General features: G+C 40.5%; 1 protein-coding gene across 1 annotated transcript; it reads left to right on the top strand.

Annotated features, from left to right (window-relative positions):
• Positions 1-2,137: 2,137 nt before the first annotated feature.
• On the top strand, positions 2,138-9,981 carry figla (folliculogenesis specific bHLH transcription factor). The gene is made up of 5 exons (XM_069683568.1): positions 2,138-2,338; positions 3,820-3,966; positions 4,081-4,170; positions 8,343-8,495; positions 9,964-9,981. Exons 1-5 carry the CDS (start codon positions 2,138-2,140, stop codon positions 9,979-9,981), a joined length of 609 nt encoding a protein of 202 aa, XP_069539669.1.
• The last annotated feature ends 5,677 nt before the right edge of the window (positions 9,982-15,658 follow it).

Genomic DNA, 15,658 nt, shown 5'->3' on the forward strand with positions numbered 1-15,658 from the left:
CACTACATGATGGAGCTTCTTGAATGACACTATCTGGTGTATAATGAAATTGTATTTGCAGAGATGACCTCCCTCTTGATTCAATCAATTTGATTTAACCAGAAGCAAAAGATGTTGAGAACTACAGGGGTTCTTTGTGAAGGCACAAGTGGCTATCTGTAGGGCCTCCGCTGCATGCATTCAGCTGACACCACTCTGCGGCCTTTAGATTAACTTTACTGTAGATGCTGTATCCTGTGAAAATGTCAAGGGTCAACATCTTATTATGGATGTACTATGAACTATGACTCATACTGAACGTATTCAATGAAGTTACTGAAGTTGTTCCATCTATCTTTGTCTGCACAGCTAAATTACTCTTCAGTGTGGGGGCAGATATGTGTTTCTCTGCAGGTAAGCTTACGGACTGATCATATTCACAAACCAATTTGTGCTAATGGTAGAAGATGGGACTAAAAACCAGACTCTGTTTAAACTGATTGATCAAAAATCATTCTTGACCTTCAGAAAACTGAAGTTTCTGATATTTTGGTCACAATGTCTGCTTTGTTTACCAGCATGGTAACTCAGCTTTCCTTGCAAATTGCATTTTTTTCCTACCATAATGGCGTTAGCTCCCCATAATAGCATGATAGGACTGAGGTTGTAAACACGCGACTGGCCCTTTAATAGGAGAGAAGGACTGGTATTGTATATTCAGCAGCAGTGTTCAGCTGATCACTTGCCAACATGGACTGCCAAAATAAAGAAACTCAAGAATTTTTGTTCCAGTGAAGTTGAACTCTTACTGGAACAAACTCTTCAGGGTATTTAAAGTTGATTTGTTTTTTTGCTATACTTTGTGCACTGGTAAATATGTCAAACTGAAAAAAGTCAGTTCATGCTTAGTAAGAGGCGCACAGAATGCTATGCTATTGGCAACTTCCTTTTGTCTGTAATTTCTAGTTATTATGCAGCTGACGATGGTTCAACAGGATGTGTTTGATCCATGCCAGTGTACAAAATATAGAAAAATAAAGAAACCTTCTTGAAGGAGCTGGTTTTTGTAGCCACAGTAAAATAAAGAACTTAAAGCATAAAGTGAACATGCCAGCAACAAAGCAGGGAACCTTTCATCAACACCACTGGACATTCTGGTTGGGGGATTTTGGCAGGGGATTGTACAAAAAAATCCGAGAGCAGAGCAGAAGTTTCATGAGTGCACAGAAGCAAACTGAAAGTGTGACGAGAAGGGCTGAAGCTGGAGAGCAGACAATATATAAACGGTATATCTCAAAGCAAGCACTCAGTTTGAGCAGAAGCAGAGCAAATGTCATCAGCAGCTAGGCGCCATGTGTCAAGCCATGCTGTATTAATTAGGAATAAGGGAAGAAGTAATGAGCAAAAGTAATTAACAAGCGATGTTTAGAAATAAAATACATAAATAAACAACAGTGAAAATGTAGACCATATGGCAAGTGAACGTCACACTATATGAATGTGACCGACATAAATAGGAAAAAAACCCTCAATAACTCAATTACTATCCATCCATCATACTTATTTTATTATTTTGTGGACATGTGTCGCTGGAAAACTATATTGGGTGGAGGGAGAGGTGAAAGACAAAATATAATGCTTACAGCAGTTATTAAAGCTTTGTTAGTGATTCATTTTAAGCTGTATAAAGGCACTTTATATGAATGAAAAAACTAGAGTTACATTTTGTTTTCAAGGAACAGACAAAGGGTTTAGCTATACGTCAAGAAAAAGAAAAACATTTTTGTCGACTGTTGTCAACGTTCCTCGTTTTCTTTTCCCTTTCTACATTCCTCTTACCTTCATGCACGTTTAAACATATTTTGTTAGATAAGCAGTTAATTAGAACTTAAACAGTAGGTCGACTTGTTATTCTTGAAATAACAACTCATTAACTACGCAGAAGAAATGAGCAGTTTTTGAGGCTCGCGCTTGAAACTTCAACTCACCTCTTTGATGGACAGCGTCAGCGCCATGTTACCGCAGGGACCTGATTAGTCACGCAGCACAGGTGTGTAGTCCGAGGAGCTCCCCTCCTATCTTTCATAATTACATGACGACATGACTTTGTAGGCAACAGAGGAAAATGTATGAAAGAACAGACTGTCAATATCAACACATGTCACTCGCTAAAATGAAGGTACCAGAGGAGGAATTAATGAGCGATATATTGAAGCGGTTAACGGGCGAGTCTGCACTCCCTGTGTACAGCAACATTGAAAAGTTCAAACGAGGAAAAGACGGCTTATACTTTGTCGCGAAAGACTTAGATGAAACCGTGAAAAAGCGAGAAATGGTCAACGCCAAGGAGCGACTGAGGGTGAGTTTTGTTTGGGAATTAAATTGTATGAACCGAGTCTAAATGTATGATACCCCAACCTTACTAAGCAGTTAGTTCCCCCCTCAGTAAGAGGCTAACACTTTAGCTAACTTTTGCTATAATGTTCATCCTCCTGTCTGACACGTATAGCTTAAACTGTTAATGCCAGTGGCCTATATAACACTGTTTCAGGAGTTCTGTGTTTGATTGCAGGCCTAGGTATGAAGTCCCTTTTTAATGCAGTTTGAAATAATGTGGGGGCAGACTACATTTTAATTGGCACAGTCAAACATTGAAAATAAATAATGGATTTAAAACAGTACCTTGACAAAAAAACAACTTTCCTCCTTTCTTATATCTTAACTTGGTTACATAGATATTAGGCCTAATTATGACAGTGCTGTGACACTTAATATTTGTATGGATATTCAGATATAGCATTCAGCTAGATGCTTCGGTTTAGGCCTAGGAATAACATTACAGTTTTTTTACAATCGCTCAGACACATTTCTTGAACCTTCACCCATTTTATCAAAACTTTAAACACAAAACTACTTTCACAAAACCCTGTCTCTTCTAGCAGAATGAAACATTGGTTTCAGATCATACACACAGCGAGTCAATATATAAACACTACAGAGCATTCATTAGACACTACTTCAAAAAAAATGAGAACACATCCGCCAGGCCATGTAGTTAACGAAAAAAAGTTTCTTGTAGGCCTGTATAGTAAATGCATTTTGCAAAAAAAAGTAAGTAAAGTAATAAACGCAGCGAGCCCAGAGGAAACTCTAAATGAAAGCACATCACAGTATATTCAAAAATGTTGTACAACTGCAAAACCAAAGTCAGTGAGGGAATCATTCATCCTCAGCATCATGTCTTTGTGCTGCTTCCCTCACTGTCATCCAATGAACAAGAACATGGTCTATGATAGTTGACTGAATTTAATCTGAAATGACTGTTCTTGATCGAGCTCATCCTCCTCCTCCTCCACCTCCTCCTCCTCCTCCTTCTCCTCCTCCTCTGCCTGTCAGGTTGATTCCATCAATGATTCATGACTGATGTGTTGTCGTTGTGTTTCACTCTTGCTGCCCATGTTAACCATTTTGCAACACATGTGCAGAATGTGTTTTAGTGAGTGAGAATGTGCAAGACGAGTGGATGAGATTTGCAAATGGTGTCTAACGACCTGAACTTGTTTAAGGTTCGACAAATGGATTTAGGCGGCTGAGCATTTGGTTCAGAGAATGGGGTTTAGTGTTTTAGCAATTGTGAAATGTCAAATACAAATACAAATGTATTTATATTGTATTTATAATTGTATTTATAATTAATTGTCAATAATGACGTTAAAAGAAAGGTCACTTCTTCATGTACTTTAAAAACTTACAATACATGTTGTCAAATCTTTGCTTTGTTTAAATTATGGATATCTAACTTAAGAGAGCATCTAACATACTCAGAATAATGCTGTGCAGATCAGGAACTTGAACACCATGTTCTCCCGCTTGAAGCGCATGGTCCCGCTGATGCGACCGGATCGGAAGCCCAGTAAAGTGGACACACTCAAAGCTGCGACTGAGTACATTCGATTGCTTGTTGCAGTCCTACAAGACGCCGACAGTGTAAGTACACAGTCATCAGGATTCTGTCAAATGAAAAGTGCCCTTGGTTGTTTTCCAAGGGCAGCACCTCCCCTTACTTTGAAATGCTGATTAGTGTCATGTTCTATTTTTCAGGATGATGGCAGTGGGACTGATTTCCTAAAGAATGCAATCACTTATGGCCAGACTGAAGCCTTGAGCAGTGACCTGTGGAGAGTGGATGATGTGAGTGTTTGTTATTTCAACTGTGGAGCTATGACAGGATGACACAGTTAAGCTTTCTCTCTCTGCAAGTGTTGTGAGTAAACAGTAATTTTCTATGGCTGAAAAACAAAGAAAAGATTGATGATTACAGATACAACTTCAAAAATACGTGAAAAAGAAACTAATTAGACGCTCAGATGTCGGCAAACAGTCTTAAAAGGAAAGCGACCGTCAGCGAGGAAAATCAAGAGTTACACCTGTCACAAAGGGAGCCAACCGTAGACGTCTGGTTATCTGGGATGTATGCGCCCGCAATTGCCTTTTATTGCCATAAGGTGCCGCTAAATAGAACAAAACTGAAAACTAAAAAATTATATCTTTAACTTCAGTAAGTTTACCTACTGTGGAAGAACAGACAACAACTGAATGTGCAAAGGTCTACTTTGTTTTCCAGTTGAATTTAATTCTGCAATTAGTCTATATTCTGTGTCGTGTGTTCCTTGTTTCACTGGTACAGTGGGCATCAACACTTAGCATAGTGCAGGGGTAGGGAACCTGCGGCTCCAGAGCCACATGCGGCTCTTTTGCCCCTGTCCAGTGGCTCCCTGTGGCTTTGCCAGAAAATAACAACTTTTTTTTTTACATTTTAATTTTAATTTATCATTATTATAGCAAAGTGTTAGATTATCTAACTGTAAAAAATGTGCAGCCTATACTCCAAATTATTTTGTCAACTTAAATGTGCGTCAAATCCTGCGTCTACGGCACCTTTCCAGTCTCACTGGTGGCTAGTTACGAGTCTCACTGGCTTGAGTAGTCATGGATGTCAAATCCTTAAAAGGAAAGTCTCATATGGAAACTGAGAATTTAACAGCACATGGACAGATTTGTTTCACACTGCTGGCTAACCGGTATGCTTGATCTGCGGTGCGAAATTAGCAAACAACAACTACATTTGATTTATTTGTCTTTTGCTCGAATGAGAACCCAAAGTACGCCTGCAGTTCATTGCCACTCTATCTAATGTAGGCATGTATGTGTAAAGTGGTTAAACATATCACTGAATGATCATTGACATCCGCAAGTAATGTTAACAAGCTTAGACTTAACTGCGTAACCTTTATTGTAAAGTTCAAATATGTTCTGCGGCTCCAGACAGATGTTTTGAGGGGAGGGGCTTGTAAAAATGGCTCCTTTAATAGAAAAGGTTCCTGACCCCTGGCCCAGTGATATCAAATCAGAGATCATACAAAAGACACAAAATCCAGAATGAGTAGCTGAAATATATTCACACTTTTCAAAGCTTAATCCAAAGGGCAACTGGATTTGGTCGAAGGTCTTGAAGATGTTTCACATCTCATCCAAAAGGCTTCCACAGTTCTAACCTGACTGGTGAACGGAGCTAGAAATATAAGCCGCTGTAGGTCATGAGTATTCACACAAGAGAGCTTGGTATATAAACCACATTACCAACCCTGCAGCGACTGGGTCAACAATATCAAGGCCTCAAGAGGAATCAAAACATGGAAATTGTCTGACTGAACAAATAAGAATTTAGTGTTTCTTTAAATTGGTTATCGTATTCGTCTGCATATTCAGACATCCACACTGAGGAAATAAAATTGATAAGGTCTCAAAAGCTAAGGACAGCGGGAGGAAAAGGACGTCTCCTGCATGTAAATGAAATGAATTTCCATTCAACAAGGCACAGCGAGCCATCAAGTCAGGGTCTAGAAATTCCCAAGTGGTATAGATTACATTATACAGTTTTTAAAATGACATCCAAGATAAGCAAAGTGGAATAACGTTTTTTTTCTCCTGTAGAAATTAGATGCAGTATAAACGTAGAACTGGAACGAGTATTGGACTTGTTATGCCGCATTGTAGGCCTGGGGAATAAATCAAAGTAATTGGATCTCCAGTTTAGTTGAATTAAAATGTTCAGACTTTTCAAAGACCGATGTATTATACAAGGGGAGAGTGTCCAGGTAGTCAATTGATCGTGGATGACGATCTTTTTGACAGGTAAAAAAATGTTAAAATGTTCAGACTTGTCAAAGACCAATGTATTATACTTTGTGCATGTTTTCCATCAGTGACATTACAAGGTCATATTTATGGCTTTACATAATGGGACCAGTGTGTCGTTAGTGCATTCCTCACAAATGCCGACACAGTGGAGACATTAGTATGCTTTGTGAAGTGACAAAATCCATAAACATATTATCACAAAATGTATCAACCTTGTCCATGTTGCTGCCTCTACACATGTCTCTACTGTTACTGTTAAGTCATGAAGTATTTATTTATGGTGACCATTTATCATGGATTTAAAGACCAACATTTGGACTGCAAGGCTAACAAAAAATACCACTTGCTGGTGTTTATTATTGTCCTCCTTTAACTAACATACTCCTTTTTTAAGTCGTTTAGGGATGTTTCTCAAATGGACTGGTCCCCGTCTTGTCTTGTAGAAAAGTTCTGCAGAGCATCTTGACCAGCATCTTAAAAATTCAGACAAAACGGAAGCTGTTGTTTTCAATTCAATTCACATAATCTAAAGATAAAGTTACTCTAGATGGCCTTTGCTTTGCCTTCTGCACCGCTGTAACGGTGCAGACACACCACACGCCACCGATTCGCCTACTCATGCGGACGCTCAGGCTCGCTGGTCACTTACTGGTGTGAAGTGAGGAGTCTTTTCAATCCAAACAGCTCCCCACAAGGTTGTACACTAAACAGTATAACACAGTTTTCTTAAAATGGATGAATGTGACATAATGAGGGAGAAAAGCTGGTGCGAGTCGCTAGGTATCCCAGCATACTTTGAGCAGCGTATCGGCCGCTTGCAGTACACAATGAATGGTGGAATTTTCGGTGTGTAAGCACCGTTTATCGTGACCTTTACCCCCCACATAAAACTAACTTTGGACTGCCTTTCCTCTACCATTATTTCAAAAACAGACACATCCTGACTTGAAAAGATAAAAAAATAAAGTAGTCTTTGCTTTCATTACTTCTATGCTGAATTATTGCAATACCTTGTTATCAGGCTGCCTTAACAGGTCTCTTAAAGACTCTCCTGATCTTCTGACGAGAAGTAGGAAATGAGATCTCGTTGATCTTGTGCATGGTGAAATTAGTTTGTTCTCTGTAAATGAAAAGATCAGGAATGAGATATAAACCTGAGGGTTTAGTATGTTGCTTGTAAGCTTTGATGTAGCCAGAGTGTTTTTCCTGCATCAACAAAATGAGCTGCTGCAAATGTGGTAAAAAAGGAGTTCTGGCCTTCAATTACTAATAATGTAAACTCACAAGTTAATTTACACCTGATTGGAATGATCTGCTCGTTATCAACCAACTGAAGTGTCTCAGGGAATTGATAACGAGCAGATCATTCAAATCAGGTGTGTTGGAGTACGGAGAAACCTAAGGCATGAAGGAAGGTAGCTCTCCAAGAGCGTGGCTGGAGAACCCTGATTTACAGTATATTTTACCACTTGATGCACTCTTAATCAGGGGTGGGCAACCCTGCTCCTGGAGGGCCACCTTCCTGCATGTTTAAGGCTTCTCCGCACTCTAACCCACCTGATTCGAATGATCTGCTCGTTATCAACCAACTGAAGCGTCTCAGGGGATTGGTAAGGAGCGAAACATTCAATTAATGCTTCCAATAACTTGATTTGTCTGTGCATATGTCCTGTCAATGTGCAATAATCTCTCACCACAGTGCAATAACCTAAAACCACAGTGCAATAACCTAATTTAGTTTAATCGAACTAAATACCAGGTCAATTACCCACTGTTTACTTGTATATTTCTAAGAGTGTATATTTTATATATTTTGTTATCTAATTTTGTACTTTTTTGTATATATATATATATATATATATCGATAGATATATATATTTTGATCTTTATTTCTTACCCTCTGTGTGCTGATTCTTTCCTATTGTATTGTACTGTATAAGCTGCTGGAGACTGAATTTCCCAGAGGGAGTCATCCCAAAGGGATCAATAAAGTTGAGTCTAAGTCTATATGAACGGAGGATGTGTATCATTGTCCACTGATCTTTTTTCCTGCCTTCACTCATTGTCACTGTCATGAATTTGCTTCTCACGCCTTAATTAGGCGAGTATAAGATCGAGGCTATGTTTTGATGTATTTGTCACGACGTTCTTTCTCCTGACAGTTGCTGAACATGTCAGAGGAGCGCATGGAAGATGGATTCACTTTAACACCAGAACCAGGAACAGAGGACGGAGACATGAGCCGTCTGGTGTTGCAACATTGTGTGATGCCTTCATACCAGTTCATCATCCAAGTAGCACCTGATCAGAGCTCGGTAACTCTCCAACTCTCCTTATTATGTTGAATTTTATGATTGGTTTTTGTCAGCTGGGCACAAACCGCTGAATTTTTTACCACGACTTTCTCCCACCAGCGACCTGGTATCATGTCGGGAGAAAGTCTGGGTCTGCCGATGTGTGAACGCAGCAGGTCATACTCAGGAACATTCACGGCGAGCGAGTGACGGGGGAAGGGAAGGGGCTGGGGGGTACTGCAGCGAACAATATGTCACCCTGTTTAAAGAAAGTAATACCATTATAACTTGCTTCTCTTCAGTTATTTCTTCCCACACGCCTTCACCTGCTGTACCTGCACATAGCAGCTCCTTCTGCTCCTCCCCACGTGTTTGCATTCTTAATGAGCTGCATGTTTAATAAAGTCGCTCAAAAACACACAACTCTCGTTTCCACAGCAGCGTGAGGGAGGCTCATTGTTGCGTGTCGAAACGATCAAGACAGACTCATGAGACCGACACTACACAGCTGCACTTACAATGTTTTAAGACAGAATAAGAACTTCAATATGTAACGGAAGACGTCACATCTCAATCATTGCATTCACGGTAGGGACGTACTAGCGGACGTCTGTGTGTGTGTGTGTTTTTCTGACGAGCATGTATGGAGAGAGGTGAGACACAGAGCGCAAGGGGAGAGTGTCCAGTAAGTCAATTGATCGTGGATGACGATCTTTTTGACAGAAGAAACATGATAGAATTAGTCGCCAAGCGTACGTACTTGCCCCGCACCCCGCTCGTCCGACAGGGAAAAATCTCCCGCTGTGAGGGACATGTGTGAAAGGGAATAAAGTGATTCATAATAATATATATATATAATCCCTGATCGGCATGAGATTATAAAGGTTAATAAAAAGCATCTTTATGTACAGTGGGGTGATCAAAAGGAGATAAATGCACGAATGGTATGCAGCCCCTTCTTCAACACGGAAATAATGAATGTATTAATCAGTTTGTTTTGTTCATTGAGAGCTCACAAAATGACATCCTTCCAACGACAGACTGAGTGAAATATTCTATCAATAGTAGAAAAAACAGGCAGCCTTCCAATAAAGGACTCTCTAACCGGGAGGCAATCAGTCACCTGTTTAATTCCTGAAATGATCTGGCAGAGGTACAATTACAACTGCCAATCAACACGAAACATTTGATTGTCTTCAGTGTAGCCAGAACTAGCAGCTCAAAACAAGTACGTCGTCATCTGATTGGATAATTCAAGGTGAAGAGGTTTAGATCACGACGTGACTGCTTTTTCATAGTTCCCGCACTTGTGCCATTCTGCTTTTCATACAATTGATATGACGAGCTGATCAGGTTTGAACCTTTCTGCGGCTGTCACAAAGCAGTGGTCAAGGTAAACACGCCTCCAGTCTAAAGGTCTGTTATTCCATCTCAGCCTGAAAGAAATATACACAAAGAACTTAAACCTCATCACTTCTTTATTCAACAGGTGTCTCAACCTTTCTAAACGGGGTTCAGAGCAGATGGCCGAGTTGGACCAATGCTGGAAACCCGCCAGGTTGTATTTTTTTTATTGTGTACGTATCAAATCAGGAAGCAGAAAAACATTTTCAGGTGAAATCCAGATGAATGAAAGTCAGGAAGTCCAACACAGCTTTTATTTATTTATTTATTTGTTTATTTTTCTAACATTAAATGTCAACATAAAGAAAGAAAAATAACATTCAGGCAAATTAGGCAAATGGCAATAACCACATTCTTTCTAAAGAGTCTTGTCATGAACCGGCTCACAAGACATGACAAAAAGGGAAATACACGACTTAAACGATTCAAAAGTAATTATTTATTACAAAATAATGGACTGAAAAGGTACAAAGGACATGAGGTGTTGGATGAATGGAAAGTGTATAGTGCCTGTTGTAGGGTGTGGAACCTAAACAAAAGACGGCCGAAGCCAACTAAACAAAGTCATTCCGCCACGCGGATCCCACTGGTGTGTCGCAGGACCGAGACGAGCAGAGTAGCGAGAGGAGAGGAGAGAGTGTGCAGGTCGACGAGCAGCTCTTAAATGCACTTGGGAGACTGGCCAGGCATTCCAAGGGGCAGTGAAACCCCGCCCACCAGTAACCTGCAACGAAAAACCAACACCAGAAGAAGGAAAACCAGCAGGCTCCAATAGGACGCCGTCACAGTCTCAATTTATAACTAAAGTCTGTTCGAAAAGGGTGTAGGAGGAAGTGAAAAAAACGTATCTAGTCCTACCCCTTTTTTCTATTAACTAAATCAATTCGGGCCAGGCCGAAGCATTCAAAATAACACTAAAGAATACAGATATATAGATACAGTTACCCAGACAAAAAAAGTAACAACAAAATAATATTAATTACACAAGATACACAGTAGTTATATTAGTCCAGTTGAGCCTTTAGTTCTTCTGTTCTGTATCTGTTCAATATGTTAGATTTGTTTAAACTTGCTTAATGTTTTCATTTCTGCACTACAGCTGCTCCACAGATTGACCCCCTTTGTTGTAACACAGTGAAGTTTAGCATTGGTTCTAACTACTTGATTTTTGAAAATTCCTCTTAGATTGTGTTTCGTTTCCCTCAGTTGAAAAAACCTCTGGATACAGTTTGGTACCTGTTGATTTTTTACCTTGTACATGATTTGAATCGTTCTGAAATCAACCAGGTCCTTACATTTCTGTGTATTTAGTTTGATGATGACTGCAGGGTGTAAACAAAAAAAAATATGTGTGAAAACGTATGTAAATATCAAGCAGATTATATCTATATATCTCATATAATTTAAATGTATTATTGACCCATCTATTCAGTATACAAGTGCTGCCCCCATGCGGTCTGAAAGGTTATTGTCATCCTGATCAAATCATCAAAACTTGGACAGAATGAAAAGCTTTGAGACCGGCGGGTTTAACTTTCACAATAACCGAACTCTGATGTAACTAACCCTGAAAAAGGAAACTCTGAGTTGACTGAACTAACTTAGAGTTGCTGATCCACAACAAACAATAACTCTGGGTGTGTTTACACTGAGCTGCGTCGAGGTAAATGAAGAAAAAGCATTCAGCAGTGGATCTCTGAGTCATTAGGCACACCTGAAGCATCGAATGCAGTTCAATACAACATCGCTGCCACGGATTCTGCTGTCATGAAGTTTAGTTTAGTTTTGTTGAGAGTCTGAAGTGTGTCAATTCAATGATGTTTATTCCTGAGGGTGTAGTTTAAGGTGGTGTTGTACTGAACTCAATTATATTGAGATGTGCCTCTAATTTTTTACATACATGAGGCGCCAGAGTATTAGAAACACCTCTGAATATAACGCAGCTCAGTACAGCCCCACCACCAATTATGACCTTGATGCTGAACTATCATTGAATTAACACCTCAGAAAAGAGCCTGTACATTACAGGCAACATAAAAGCTGGTGTATTGGATTACATTAGATTGTGCAGGCATGCCTAATGGAGCGGCCGGTGTGCGTAGGTTAATGGAGAGCAGAGCATCAATTTTCACACCGTAAAGTAAAGCTAGAAATGTAAATGTTTTTTCCATTAAAGACTGAAATGAGTCTTTATAAACACATCAGCAGTGAACGAGAGGCGAGGGTCAATGAGTGAACACTACAGTACATTATATATAAGTGCTGTTGACTCACCAGTTACCAGACTTCTATTTCCTTAATGAATGATTAAGTGCTGAAATAGCACTATATGTTACATTTGATTTTCAAATATATTCAGCAGCAGCTGGGGTCATGGCATCCAAACAGGAACGATTACTTCACTCAAAGACCTGTAGCCAGTTGAACCAGCTATGTGTAAGTTGTGTCTGAAAGATTTTCTTTTAAATAAATGTCTGTTAAGTCACCGTCTATCACCAGATGAGGTAACACAATGGTGATTGAGCCTATGGCCCACTGATGAAAGCCTTGGCATGTGCAGTATATAGTAGAATTAAGGACTGGGTGTCTGTGGCGACATTCGCTGAAAAAATCACAAGTGGCGCCCAGTTAGTGACGCGTTTTCCATCACCCAGCAGTGGTTTGTCTGCCAGAGAGGGTAGGCAGAGCTAAGCGGCTTCTGCAAGTGTTGCGAGTAAACAGTAATCTACTATGGCTGAACAAACAAAGAAAAGATCGATGACTACAGATACAACTTCAAAAATAAGTGAAAATCCAAAGAAAAAGAAACAGTCTAAGAAGGAAAGCGACCGTCAGCGAGGAAAATCAAGAGTTACAATCGGGGACAAAGAGAGCCAGCTGTAGAACAAAACTGAAATCTATAAAAATATATTTTTAAGTTAGGATGCAAAGTCCACAAGAGTTTGTAGTTATCAGGCCTGCAGGGGAATGGCTGGGTCACTACCAGTACAGTCAGAGACAAACAGAGCTACGTTTGAGGACAGGGAAGACAGATCGCAGGCGTTTTCTTGCCGGGTTTGGCTCCTGCTTTCCGGGGGCTTCTCCCACCGAACCCTCTCTCAGGCCTCCAGAGGTGGGCACAAACTGATGCCCGACCTCCTTCACACTCATCTATCATCACCACCATGTCTCAATCCAGCCTCACTGTAAATATCCTGGCACTAGTACCAATAACATTTTTGTGACGCAATTCAGCCAGTAAAACCCTCTGCTCCTCCTCATCCTCCAAAGCCCTTTTCAGACTGGTCAAAAAACCCACTAACACCAGGCTATTGTGCTTAATGGGTTACAATTGGCATTCAGACCCGGGTCAAATGACCCTGCAGTTGACCCGGATAATTATCGCCTCGGCTCCGATTGCCTTTGATGGGAACACAAAACCTGTGTCGACACGCTAGTCTCCGCCCGCTTTCCATTGCAATGCTATGCTCTGTCAGTAACTTCTGCGACTCCTTGTCATCTCGGATACAAATTCCGGCCATCTCTGTCCAAGCAGCGCTCAAACATCGTTCCAAATTTGTCGGCGCTGCGTTTAATACACAGACTAAATGAGTGATAAAGATCTAACCACCGTAACATCTTCACTGTTTACTAACCCTGTTTCGGGCGCGTTTGTGACGTCAGACGGTGACGCAGCAGAAAAGAGACTGAAAGCAGGATACTTCACTGGCAATGGGAACAGAGACAATCAGCATTTATAAGTGGGTCTTCCCGGGTCTGAAAAACCTGCGTCAACATGCTAAATTTAGGTGGAAAAGGGATACACAAGTTATCCCATCTTTCAAAACAATCCGCCATGACAACCGGTATTTTACGCCTTTACGAGGACTTTAAACCTACTAAAAGCTATGTGGAGGATTTGTGCCTTTGTTGGAACAATCTCAGCTGGTGCCACCTCTATGATGTTAGCAGTGCGTAAACTCCATCCTAAATTTGAAATTACATTCAAGGCCATGTTTGAACTTTCACATAGCTGGTGCAACCCAGTACTAATTGTAAACTCATAGTCCAAACCAGTATAAGGGATTTAAATGGCATGCAAGTAAAACTGACCATAAATTTTAAGACTTTTTTAGACATTTACATTTTATATTAAAAGATCTGCTCAACAGCCCATAATCACCATGTTTGAACATGTCTATGTTTTGCATGCATAAGGCAGAAAATTGTCTGTAGCTGCAGCACAATCCTCCTCACACAGAAATCTGTACATCATCTTCAACGTGAAGCTTCTTACAGACGAGTTTTATTTAAACTGTGATGACTACAGTAATTCATGGTCAATGTTTCAGTGCAGGGGAACTGACTGACCTGACATCTTCCTTAATGTCCACAGAGATAGCGTTTTATAAAGACAGGCAGTGTAGCCTGTAGAGATCAGTCTGATCAACTGAGACTGTTGTTTTCTAAAGATGTTAACTCATGCTAATGAATGCTGTCCCATATGTGCAGCCTGTGCTGTGTTATCAGAGTGAGAGTGCAAGTCTGTGATGGTGTTGTGATAAACATGCAGAACACAAAAGGTGTTTTGTTCAATAGAAATATCACATGAGATGATGTGTGTTTGCTCGGTTATTCACAGAGCAGAACCGTGCAGTGATGTAAAGGACACGCAGAGATCAGTCTGACCTCTGGAAAATATGCAGGATTTATTTTACTTTAAAGTAAAGAGAGATCAATCTATCCTTACATTGATTACAGATAATCATACATTAAGTGATTTGCTTTTGCTCGATATTTCGTCGTTACAGTGGGCTCCTTGATTCAGTTTTCCAACCAGAGGAAATGTTTGTTTGTTGAGCTTCTAATGTTTAATCCTTGTATCTTTCACCTGCCACCACCACACTGACCCCTGTGCTTGAAGTACAGCACACACACACACGCACGCACGCACGCACGCACACACACACACACACACACACACACACACACACACACACACACACACACACACACACACACACACTCCCACTGATTTGTCCCACAAATGCATTGTTACAGTGCCCTCTTCTGGTTGAATGTTCAATCACCAGCTCCACTCATGGGTAGTTTCAGTTGTGTGCTCTCGTGCAGGGCTGGCTCAAGGCATAGGCGATGTAGGCAGTCACCTAGGGTGCCACGTTCTGGGGGGGCGCTGGCTTGAGCCTCAAAAGTTTTGAATGTAGCTTCAGGTACAATGTAAGGTATAAGCCTACTGCCAGATTGACACCTTCACATTCAAACTGCTCCGCTTGTCATGCTGCTGCTCTCTCTTACTTTCCCGACCGCTTGCTCACTGAGCTCTTGCCAACAAACGAGAGGAGAGGAGAGATGTGTTCAGGTCCAGGTTGAAAAACAAATTCGATATATTTTAATAGAGGGGACGGGAGGGTAAAAAGTGGTATGTTTTGATGAACATATATTGCACGCTCTTTAGTTTAATTAGCTCGCCCTACTCGTCTAATCTCACAGCGTTTAATGTGAGACAGACAGACAGACAAACAGCAGCATCGTGAAATGGAGGGAATGAGAGACAGAAGCACAAATGATGGAGACAAAGTGAGAGAAACGTCTAGAAAAGAAGAAACTTCCCTTTAACATTACAATAAACTAATGGTAACAAATTATTCTCTTTTTCCAGCTCTAGACAATAAAAGTTTGACGATTGCAGTTGAGGTATGCAATTTTAAATGTTCAACCCTATCATCATATCCTAACATATTGTAAGCTCAATCTTTATTGCAATATCAAATCTTATAATC

This window comes from Semicossyphus pulcher, unplaced genomic scaffold (genome assembly GCF_022749685.1).
Source record: "Semicossyphus pulcher isolate SPU_LCO1_2020_fin unplaced genomic scaffold, fSemPul1.0.p SCAF_6, whole genome shotgun sequence".
Lineage (NCBI taxonomy): Eukaryota > Metazoa > Chordata > Actinopteri > Labriformes > Labridae > Semicossyphus > Semicossyphus pulcher.

What these genes read in the sequence shown, in the direction of transcription:
- figla (XM_069683568.1), top strand. Translation starts at nt 2,138, where the DNA reads ATGTCACTCGCTAAAATGAAGGTACCAGAGGAGGAATTAATGAGCGAT. An exon ending in ACGCCAAGGAGCGACTGAGG is followed by an intron (nt 2,339 to 3,819) that starts GTGAGTTTTGTT and finishes AATGCTGTGCAG; the next exon opens with ATCAGGAACTTGAACACCAT. An exon ending in TCCTACAAGACGCCGACAGT is followed by an intron (nt 3,967 to 4,080) that starts GTAAGTACACAG and finishes TCTATTTTTCAG; the next exon opens with GATGATGGCAGTGGGACTGA.